Source organism: Hippocampus comes, unplaced genomic scaffold (assembly GCF_001891065.2).
Source record: "Hippocampus comes isolate QL1 unplaced genomic scaffold, H_comes_QL1_v1.1 scaffold205, whole genome shotgun sequence".
Lineage (NCBI taxonomy): Eukaryota > Metazoa > Chordata > Actinopteri > Syngnathiformes > Syngnathidae > Hippocampus > Hippocampus comes.
Genome location: NW_017804874.1, coordinates 1,099,070 through 1,111,134, shown reverse-complemented (window position 1 = coordinate 1,111,134; position 12,065 = coordinate 1,099,070). Strand labels below are relative to the sequence as shown.

Below are 12,065 nucleotides of genomic sequence, written 5' to 3'. Positions count from 1 at the left end.
TTGTCTCTGAGCTGCAACAGAATGCCCACCTCTGACAATTAGGTGTTACTAATATTGCCAAACCATTATATCGCAATAATATTACCTGCGGATACAAGAGTATCTGTGGATTTAAAGAAGCAAAATTCAAGATTTTTTTTTCAGGTCTCCCTTGATTAAATTGAAGACCTTGCATACTGTACATATATTGTAGATACTGTAAATATCACTATATATACTTGAAGTGGGATATACAGGCACAGCATTACATCAATACACTTAACTACGTCAAGAAATTTTGTCAACAAAGGTATCCACAAGCTTAAGGAAGGAAGGAAAACTTGAGACTTTTTTTTTGTTTTGTTTTTGGTAGAAGGCTCCTCCCATCAAATTTTAGCCCTCCCATTCATTCAATCTGTTGATAAGCAGTGTGCAACATGGCCTCAAAATCATATCACAATATTCTTGATAATGTCAATAGATTTCAGGAAGCCAAATGTTAGACGTTTTGCCTTGAATGGCGGATTTAAGGATTACAATAAAAAATCCCATGAACATTAAAAAAAAAAAAAAAAAAATACAAATCCCCAAAAATAAATAATAAAATAGCATAATACACTGGTGCGTGTTATTCGTGGGATTTTACGGTGAGTGTCATCTTTTAGCATAATTAAAGCCTTCAGTTTGGAAAACTATATTTGACGACATACAGTACGGTGGACACACTCACTTGCTGCGTCGGGTTGAACGGCGTGGATGTGGAGATGGCATGGCCGCCTTGGAAAATCCCCGAGGAAATGCCTGCACCTGGGAACCCACAAGAAGCCCAAAGATCAAATTTATCACCTCATTAGATGGAGATTGTGATCAGCAATAATGAATCAATATTTATTACAGATATCGTGTGTGTGGGAAACTGTGCATAGGAAGTTGTAGCTTCTTCGGTGATTTATGTTTGACACGCAACAACAACGCAGATGCTTCTCCTATCAAGTCGAGACAGGAACATCTTCCTCCAAGCTAATTTCCTACCGCAACTCAGTTCTGTTTGTCTGATGGATTGTATCTCTTGTAATCTTATCACCTCTGCACATGGAAAGAATTCCCACATTTTCGCTCTACCGCCCGCACTCCTATTTGTGTACGAAGTTCATACCCTGGCGTATTGTGCTGTGAGGTGTGTAAACTCACACAGAGAGCTTGTTTGGGAACCAGGGAGCCACTCATGAGGATTTATGACAGCAGCTGGCTTTGTTTTGCAAGCACAAAGCCATGCCGGGACATCAGCCCTGAAAATCGACTGTCAACATCTCTGTTGGAAATCATTTTAAGCGGGGTTCACACATACCAATAATCTGGCCCGTTTTAAGCATTTTTAGTCCATTCATGGCCCGTTGAAATCATTGTTTTCCCCACAGATCTACCATCCATTGTCCATTTCCAGCCTCTCGTTTTCATAATTCATGAATTGTGACCAAAGATTGAGTCACTGGAAGCTCCCTGGTGATTCAATAATCTTGAAAATAGATTTAGTTCAAAGAAGCGTCAGCAAATAAAACAAAAGAGTCCCATGAGGACAACTTCAGATACCCTGCAAACATTTGGTCTGTGTGGCACTTTACGACCACTTAAGGAATATTTGCACACATCAATTTTGTTTGGTTCTGTGTCTCTTGCTGCTTTGGAAGGCAACATGGATGCATTGCAGGCTTTGCACCGCGTCTTTGCTTCCAAGAACATTGACATTCCTGCATAATGTCTGACATGTGTATTCTCTCCAAAAGAACAGGAAAGACAAGTCTGAAGGAGAAAGGCAGGCGAATCGCGTGTTATGCTGTGATATGACGTCACAGTAATGAAAATGGACAAAATATATTCATTTTGCCGGGGCAGACTGTGAAATTCGGATAGAAAAAAAAACTCCTCGTGTCAAAAGTAACGACGATGCATGCGAACAGTCGTCTTAAATTGCATGAAAGGATGATTGAGTTTGATTGGTTAGACACTCCTTATAATCATTACACACAACCTTCGTCCATTCACATGCCAAGTTATTTGTTCACATTATTCGAAAAAAATAATTCTTATCCAATGCTTTGACTGGAAAGCATTGGTTTGCAATCTTGCAATGTCAAGTAAAACATGCCATGTATCACGATCAAAACTGCAATATTCCTGATATCTTACATTTGGCCAGGAAACAGATTCAGATCTTGAATTTGATCTGGAAAACTGGTTGGCTTGAACAAGGCCAACAAAACATTTGCTCACCAAATACCACAACATTCATTCTGTGCGTATATTTTGCTTATTTGGCTTTTTGTGATGTGTTTTTTTTTAAACACTTATTCAAAAAGATGACACTCTTTCACACATGTATGACTGTATTATAATAATGCAAAGGAAAGAAACGGGCATAAAATAGACAAGAGTGGATATTTGAGAAGCTGTTGGTGCCATTCATTGACTGAATTGCAGCAGCAGGGAGTCTACATGTGTTGGCTTTTTTTTTTGTTTCCAGACAGTAAATAAATGAGAAATGTGGTTAGGTACTACTGTAAAATGCATTATATACTGTTCATACTTTATCAGGACGACTCAATCCCGCTTCATGAAAGCCATCATGTAGTTCAGTGACAGGAACTTTCCACATTGCAGTTTTTAGCCATAGGTATATACTGCAGGGTAATCGAAATAAATTTAAGGATTATAAAATACATTTTGGTGGACATTCCATGAGTACTGACGGAAGGTCTGTCAGTCCGTCACTGATGAATGCTCATTTTGCTGACGATTGACGAATGACGGGAAGCTAAAAAAAGAGAGATTAAGCACTGATCAAGTGGTTTTTCATCCGTCAGTTTAATCGTCACTAAGCGGGTCATGTACCGATGGACGTCTCACTCCCAACACTTTGCGCTTCCTGTACAGTATGTGGTGGCATGCACCAAAGAGCTGCAATCCGCCAATGAACCAAGAAGAAGAAGAAGGAGAAGAAAACGAGGAAGAATGAGGAGAAGAAGAAGCAGGAGCAGATGAAGAGTACTGGAGTAGCTGTGCAACTACTTGGATTGAATTTTACGCTTGGCCACATGCGCGGTTGGTTCAGGTAAGCCATTTTAAAATGGAAAACTTCGTGGTATTTTAGGTGTTATAACAGCTGCAGGCAGACATCAGGTCAATAGATTGGCAAATAAATGTATGTGAAATGTATGCAAGCTATGTGTGTGTATGTGTGTGTGTGTTTGGGCAGCCACCGTATGTGGATACATTGAGAGCGATTGCGCTCCATTTACCTTTTCAATCACATTACATTTTTCATCTGTTGGACTATGATGTTTTTTTTGTTTTTTTTTTTTTTGTTTCTGTAAAATGCCCACCTCTGACAATTTATGTACGATATTCACTGTGTGGTTGTCCAGTTTGATGTCGCTTGGTAGCCGGAAAGGTTCTTTTTGTTGTTAAAGCTCATGTGATAACAACGTGGCATTTCTGGCCATTCACCACTCACCAATTTCTATTTGCAGCAGTTGGCCACTTATTAAAACAAGTTGCAGAAAACTAGTCACACAACGTGTTACAGCTTAGTGGTATTTGTTGCACTGCTAGATGCGCGGCAGCCCTTAAACCAAGATAAGCACCGCACCCTGATTTTCGGCATACCATTCCGCCTACTATATTTACCACAAATGTACTAAAAAGTACTCCAAATTAACTGACAAATAAGAAGACATTTCATCTTCATCTTTTTCCTCTAATCTTGTCGCTTTTGTTGCATCTCATTCATATAGGAGAGGTCGTTAAACCACCTCAGGCCCTTGTAAAACGCACTTTAACCTCACCCCCCTGTCAGACCCAAGGTCAATTTCACGCTGCTTTCAAAGTCTTCGAGATCAGGACGTGTGCTGCCAACATTGTGATCGGAGCCTCTTTCAGCTCTTTTGTTTTCCTCACTCCTTCCATCCAGTCCTCTCCCTCTCTGTCCGCCCATCTGTCTGTTTTCTCACTTTCCCTCCGTCCTCACCATGCCCGTTGTGCTGTTGGCCTTAGCGAGAAAAGGGGCGGCGTGGGCTGACCCTGAGAAAGGAGGGGGTGGGCTAGGGAGGGCTGTGGGGGGACACGGAGACGTTTGACGCCAAGAGTCCAGACCGCAGCTAATGGGGAACAGGTGTGGGGGCGGCGAGCGAGGAGAGGGAGGTCACACAAACCGAGACAAGAGGTGAGGAGGGAGACGGATGCTCTTTCCAAAGCAAAGCTGGTCAATGTGAGGTCTTCCAGCCTCAAAGTTTGGTTGATGCCGCAACCACACATCTCATTATAAGACATTAGAACCATGTGACATTTGCCAGCCATTCAATAAAGAAGGTTGCATATTAGATTATAGATCAGCTTATAGATACCATTGGTGGGCAGTCCATCAGTACCGACGGAAGGACCGTCAGTCCATCACTGACGAAATCCTCGTCTCGCTGGCGGACTGATGACAATCGCAAACCTTGAACCGCTGACGGACTAAGCTCCAACAGAAGCAATTGCTGGCCGTCACTAACCCGAAAAGTGAAGACGACCCTGCGGCAAATAATGTTTTGCGGCACAGGTTTGTGCATTAGTGCGTTCGTCCCGTCCGTCCATACTACAGAAATTTCCGCATGACCGCAATGTCATGTCATAGCCTGTTGACAGACCGACGGCTGGCCTGAAATTATGACAGAGTGGCGTACTGGCCGGTGGTGAATGACGAATTAGTGATCGGTGAAATTTAGCTGCAAGATAATAATTATGGAAATCAACAAACATTCTTCCGACTGATACGTTTGAACAATGACCATGGTGTGTGCTGTAAGGTGCGATGATAAAATGTTCAGGAAAGCCTTCTAGAACAGTTCATCTTTATTAGGGGTTAATCAGAGACACTTGGTGGCAGGTGTATGATCACTCCCATTTAAGATGAGTCCGAATATGATTGATTGAACTGAATTCTGAACACGGCCGCATCCCCACTTATAAGAGGGTGTGCAGACTTTTTACTTCCCATCTCGAAAAGAGGTCACTTTCTTTTTCCATTGGGTAATGGGTCACATTAATAATAATAATAATAATACATTTTATTTATAAGCACCTTTCAATGATTGATCTTGGTAAAACAAAACCTGGCATTTGAACTGTGGTGTGTAAACCTTTAATATGTGTTCATTTTGAAACAACAACATGGCATCGAAGCTCGGCCTGATCAAAAAGTACCATATTGGTTCAAAAGAAGTATGTTGAAGTGATATCTCTTGACTGAAAAACACGTTTAGAATTTTAGAATTGAGTTCAGTCTAGCCCCTTGTCTGCTGAAAAAGTTCAGTGATGCATTTTTCAATGAAGTTGTAAGCCATTCATTTTAAAAGGTAACGTAAAATTAGTTTGACATGACATTAAATATTTTTGCTACAAAGCTTTTTATCCTTGTACATCTATTGATGCCAATGGCGTATGGAGACAGGCAGATTATCAATTACATGCTATTCCACTAGAACAGGGGTGGCCAACCAGTCAGAGACTAAGAGCCAATTTTTTTACTGTGTTACTGCAAAGAGCCACATCATACCCTTCCTTGCGCGTGCACGCACACTTTTTTGCCCAAAGATCGGCTTTTGAAGCGACCAACTTCCCATGATCAACCCGATCACGCACGTGCAAGCATACACACACACAAACACACACACACACACACACACACACACACACACACACACACACACACACACACACACACACATGCACGCATGCACGCACGCACGCACGCACGCACGCACGCACGCGGGTGCCCACCTGTGCACTCGCGCACATATGCACGCACGCACGCGGGTGCCCACCCGTGCACTCGCGCACATCTGCACACACGCCACGATGAGCAACAGTCGGAATGGGCCGAAAATGATCGAAAGCTAAAGACACGAACAAACAAATGTTTTTTTCCCACCCATTTCCTCCTCCCACCTCTTGTGGTCACCTTGGGACCAGTTCGCTGGCTCCCGGTCGATTGCGATCGACGTATTGGGCACCCCTGCCTTATAATCAGAGGTAATTCACTGACTAGCTTAGCGCTTAGTGCCGTTGTTTGCGCATGAGCGGTGATGCAGTCATCTGATTGGTTGCCCTCTATGTCAATCAAGTAACGGGATTGATGATAGGCTGACGTAGTACGTTCTGTGTATTTAGCGCCTTTGTTTGAATGGCATCGCCACTGCCGAGGCGTTTTCGACGCTTGTCATGTGAAAGCCCGGGAGCCGCATTGAACCAGCCAAAGAGCCGCATGCGGCTCACGAGTCGCAGGTTGGCCACCCCTGCACTAGAATGCAAAAGGTACGGGTAAGCTGTGTATCTCCATGTTCCCATTCATACAACATAAGAACATCTTTGTGTTTAACTAAACAGGCCCACATTTCACACGTCAATTTTTAGGTGAATTGAGATTGACATTGGCTAAATAGAGGTTGGGAAATAGTTCTTCAATGACAACAAACACCCTCACAGTTAAGTCGGGTTGGACTCACCATGTGTGTGAGAGTAGCCGTAGAGGCTCTGACTGGCAGAAGCGCTGCTGAAGTTGGAGTAACCCAAAAGCGTCGTCTGGCCCGGCGAGTGGCTCAGGCCCTCTTCTGTCTTTATGTCTGGGCACACACATGAACATGAGCACACACAAAACAGAGAACTTGATGACTTTTGACATTGTTCCAGTACAGTGAACATAAACACGAGGGTGGTGAAAGAAACCTGAAAAATCAAAGGTCGTGGATGTGTTCGCTGAATGCGTGAAACCATGCCCCAACTGAAACATGGATGCTACTTTCATTAACAACTCTGTTCGGCCAACCATCACTGCGTGTTTGGGCTGCGCTTAAAACCTCAGGTGGTGGTAATATATGTGGCTGGGTTGTGTCGGGGCTTTCCATGTTGCAACGAGCGGCGCTAGCCACCAGCTAATTCGCGAGCTCACCCAGTCTGTGGAAGAGCGGCAGGCTTTTCCGCGACGTTACCTCCTAGTTTGAGAATTTAAATAAGGACACGAAGCTATTTAATAAATTGTGGCTTTCAAGGAAGATGCATATTCGTGGTCTAGCCATAGCTAGCTAGCGTACTGCACGCTGTAGTGGCACAAATTGACTCGGTAATGATAATTACAGTCAGTAACTCACAATTGTGCCAGTTGACTGCTGATACGAACAAAGGAGCTAAAGTTCTTATGCAGTGAAAGAGGAAGTGCGTCACTGAGCACCTTTTTACCACAGCCCATAAATTATCAAAAAGCTGAAACAGATCATCTTCAAACATGTAAAATGGCATTCGAAAGAAATCCTTATATTTACTTCACAGGGTCTTTAATGTTCATGCATTCTTTGTTAAAAAAACAACAACAACAACAACAAAAACAAACAATGAAGACCTCCTCAATGCTTGGACTTGTGTGCGACTACTTTTTGTTATGCATATTGATCAAGTTTTAGCTTTAAATATTGGTTTATGTGACTGGCAGGGCTGGCTTGCCCCCAAGGCAAGATAGGCGGATGCTAAGGCCGTCATGAACTCCAGTGGGTGCCATAAATCGGGTAAAAAAAAATGTCCTTCAATCAAATTATATTCGAACAAATTCTATTAACTCTTAATTTTAAGTCAAAAGGAAAGAAGACTAAATCGAAATTAATATAAACTATTGGATAAGCAACGAGGAGCAGGGTGAATTAAGTTGAAATCAGTGTTCCTGCCAAGGCAGAGTTGCGGTTTACGGACTGTGCATCGCCTGCTCTTGATTGCCGGGGTGACTTGCCGTCTATTTCAAAATCTATGATGCTATTTCAGGGCCGTCAGTAAAAGACTGTTTACAAGGGTAATAGAAGAGGTCTGTCAGTCATCCTTCCATCATTATTTTCCATCATTATTTCAGGCTGGGCCAATCCGCCAGTCATTGTCTGTGACAGCCAATTGGCGTCAGGAACATACTCAATACGTCGCCCGCAGGCGCGGCAGAAGCAGAATCTACAAAGTGTGTTGTATAACTTTCGGTCCCACAGACTGCAATGATATTGCCCATATTGTTTTTATTTCACCAACCGCCATGTGGGTCTGTTTTTTATTTTATTAATGTTTTTTTTTTTTTTGCATGGTTGTTCGTGTTCTCTACGACAGACTTGGCCAGTCTGAAATAAGACAAAATGATAACTGACGTGTCCACCTCTGCTCAAGGCTAAACTGACATAGAAATAAAATAATCACTTGAACTAAATAGAGAGAGAGAAAAAAAGTATTGGAGTTAACATATGATGTGAAACTTCTGAAATTTAGGATGTTTATGATGTGGAAACATCTATCCATCCATCCATTTTCTAATCCGCTCATCCTCACAAGGGTCGCGGGGCATGCTGAAATCTATCCCAGCATTGGTTGCCAGCCAGTTGCAGGGCACACAGAGACGAGCAACCATTCGCGCTCACAATCACACTTTGGGACAATGTAAAGTGTTCCATTAACCTGTCATGCATGTTTATGGAATGCGGGAGGAAACTGGAGTACCCAGGGAAAACCCATGCAGGTACGGGGAGAACATGTAAATTCCACACAGGAAGGACGGAGCCAGAGTTGAACCCAGCACCTCTGCACCGTGAGGCGCACGTGCGAACCAGTCACCCACCGTGCCGCCCAACGTGAATGGATTCTCACAAAAATTGCAGTGTAAAATCCTTGTACTGTAATAAACAGAGGTGGGCATTCCATCAGACTGACTCACCGGTCCATCAGTCGGGCAATGACAGAGATACGTTTTTTCTGATGATTGACAAATGATGTGAAAACCATAAAAATATGCACTTAGTACTGACGTAAATGGATTTTCCTGACGGACTGACTGACGAACTGATGATTTCGGGTTGTTTCCCTTTGACGTAGTGCCACCCTGTATTGTCTCTATTGTTTCAAAAGTTGTATTTATTTGTTTGTTTATTTATTTAAATGTTACTTCACCCACCCCAGATCCCCCAATTACCACTTAAGAAAACGTAACTATCGCTGCCGAGTCCCGCACACGTATGGATAATTTTTTAAAATAAATTCCTGCAAATAACACACACATGAATCACTAGTTTGTTACATTCACCTAATATGAGGGGCCAGTCTAAGCCAAAAATGCCAGGTCCAATTTTGTTTTCCCCACTCCAGCCCTGTCTGAAACATAAGCCCTACTCTGACGGGGGATTACCATAGTTCAAAATCAATGGTCTCCGTGTAATGTTTTACGCTAAAAATTGTGGTCTGTTGAGACAAGGAATAGATACAGTATGAACCTCGCTTCAGGCATTTTGTTTCACTGAAAATCAATAGGAAGTCGGGTGTGTACTCACTGTAGGACGGCACACTGTAGCCTTGCGTGTGATGTGTGTAAGGGGCGTAGGGTCCGGCAGCTTGGAGGGTGGGGCTGTACTGGGTCTGTCCGTACGCAGCCATGATGCCGTCCCCCATGAAATCAGCCTGGAGAAGAAGAACGGCATAGATAGTAATTCCAGTGACAAGTAACGTCTGGCTCCTTTTTCCCTCTTTCTGACGTCGAATACGCAAAATGATCATCAAACTTTGCTGCCGTGTTCCACCGACCTTAAAAAGAAGCTTTGTGATTTTACATCACCCATCAGTCGAGGATACCTGCTTCTGAGTGGGACTCATTAGGAACAAATTCTAGTCAAAGTTTGTTCAAGTATGACCCTGATCCTGGAATTTGCCCAAAGGTCTGCCCTAAACCAAAATGGTCAACGTCCTATGCACTTTCAGGTACGGGTCACAGAGACTTTTTCGTGTATGCTGCTACAAAAGACATGACAACCAAATTTTCTGTCCATCCGTGAAACAGATGATGGAGCTATATTTTTCTGCCATGTGTCAGGGAACACCTGTGCACAAAATTTTGTGAATGAATTGTTTGGACTATTGAAGCCCCCCAAAAGACGATTCATTCATTGTCTGAAAAATAATAAATAAAGAGATTCTATGATGACCACGTACTGATGTACTTTGTCCTCTTAATCTAGAATATGAACGCCATAGAAATCTCACCAGTTGAGGGTCTGAGGGAGTTTTCAATTGATGATGAGAAGCCCTGCAAAAGACAGCAGGTTCGCCTTAAAGTGCCGGTACTCGGACAATACAAAATTAATTAAGGCCACTGTATTGCATGTAAATGACTTGTTTCTCGAGGCACCATTGAAAAACGAAATGCAAGAATAGTGTAATTATTTTACTATAATTGTAATAAAAAAAATGTAAACTAGGAATGGAAAAAAACACAATAACAAATAAACAGATTTTAAAAAACTGTTATTAAATGAATTAATTCATTATTTGAAAAAGATTTCATCGTTAAGTATGATGATGAATGCCGGATAAAATAATTTCGGTTCACAAGAATACCGATTCAAAAATGAAAGGCCTTTTTGGATATTAAACAAATGTTATTCTGTTTTCATATTCTGTTAATAAAGTACAATTGAGGGTCTACTGCAACCTGCCACTTGCCAAGCGAGCTCTCACCTGTTTCGAAAGAGCCTGGTCCACTTTTTCTGCAGTTAGCACGAATCCCGTCAGGTACTGTCGTGTCCTCAACTCTCCTGTAGAGGCGACAAAGTAGAGTAGTCAGCAACCCCATTCGCATGAATGGTAACAGCGGTGCAGTCTTCACACAATGTGTTGCGAGGAGCACGAGCTGTTGATTGTCATGGTGCTCGGCAGTTGCTCGAAGGTGCAAAATATGTGCACAGGCAAAACAAGCTGCGCCACTTCAGAGAAATAAAGTAAGTGGAAGGGCATAATACTATATTTAAACCGCCAATCCATATCCGAAACAGCAGCATGGGTATTTGAAATCCACCATTCACATTTGTTGTGTATTTTTGTTCACTTTGTTTGACTGCCTCATTGCACACAGACTTAAAAATGTTATGAATGATCTGTTGCTGAGAGCTTTGGCCGTTAGGAATGTCATTTTTATCAGTTTTTCATGATGATGAATGGGAATTTGGGGGTGAAATGAAAACCGTTTTGAATCGATTGTAATTGAAGCAAACCAAATCAAATTGTTACATTCTACAAATGTAACGTTTTTGGTTTGTATTGCACTCGAGATTTGTTTCAAATAGCCTTTCATGAAAGATAAATCGGTTTGAGGCAGCTCACGGTTTGTTGATGAAATATATAAGAAGAAAGAAATATAAAAAGTTGAAGAAATTTATAAAACTTGTAAGTCAAGGCACTCGTATTTCAAGGCATCACTGTAATTCATTGACACAAGTTAGACTTTGTTCACACTGCAAATTGCGATGCTCATTTCAGATTTGGATTTTTAACCCCCATATACTGTATGTATCAATTCCAAAGCAACTTTATTGACCGTTTTCTGCTCCTTCCTCCACTACTGCTTTTCATGCCTTCTATTTTATCCCACAAATTGTGACTCTTGTCACCTTTTGATGAGATGTAGTGTTGGAAGGATGGGTAAACTTATACAGACTTATATAGACTTACATTGGCATCAAATAGAGGCCCGGGTCGGATTTCATAAAAATCTGAATTTTACGGTTCAAATTGTCGTAGAAAAATCACACACCTCTTGTCCAAGGGGAATTAAACGGCAGTGTGAACACAGCTCAAGTGTACTGCTTTCCTATTTGGCCCAGGCAAAATGCAGTCATTTTGTGGCATCTTCGGGAATTTCGGATCAGCACCAAAAAATGTGACAAAGTGAGTTTTTCAGTGAATAATTGGGGATAGGACACCCCGAAAAAGAAACATGGAAAGGTGAATTTGATAATACTGAACGACGAATATGCAGGAAATTCCTGTAAACCGAGGACTCCTGTATATGTCGTCTCGCTCAAGAATAAACCTGGGAAGGTCCCACTTACCAAGGATATAAATGAAAGGAACCTCTTGCATCTCTTTGCAGCACACTCGGCATCCATAAATGTACATATCTATCTATCTATCTATCTATCTATCTATCTATCTATCTATCTATCTATCTATCTATCTATATATATATATATATATTTATATATATA

General features: G+C 41.9%; 1 protein-coding gene across 2 annotated transcripts in view; it reads right to left on the bottom strand.

The window, feature by feature from the left end:
• The window catches only part of eya2 (EYA transcriptional coactivator and phosphatase 2), a 44,600-nt gene that overhangs the window by 18,274 nt on the left and 14,261 nt on the right, over positions 1-12,065 (bottom strand). Inside the window, exons 2-6 of one of the 2 annotated variants that reach the window (XM_019879713.1) lie at positions 10,540-10,616; positions 10,066-10,108; positions 9,360-9,486; positions 6,522-6,638; positions 710-786 (exon numbers count right to left, since the gene is read on the bottom strand). In XM_019879713.1, coding sequence (XP_019735272.1) covers positions 710-786; positions 6,522-6,638; positions 9,360-9,477 — 312 coding nt within the window. In that variant the 5' untranslated portion in view covers positions 9,478-9,486; positions 10,066-10,108; positions 10,540-10,616. The remainder of the gene's footprint in view (positions 1-709; positions 787-6,521; positions 6,639-9,359; positions 9,487-10,065; positions 10,109-10,539; positions 10,617-12,065) is intronic. The other variant, XM_019879722.1, reaches the window with a different exon arrangement.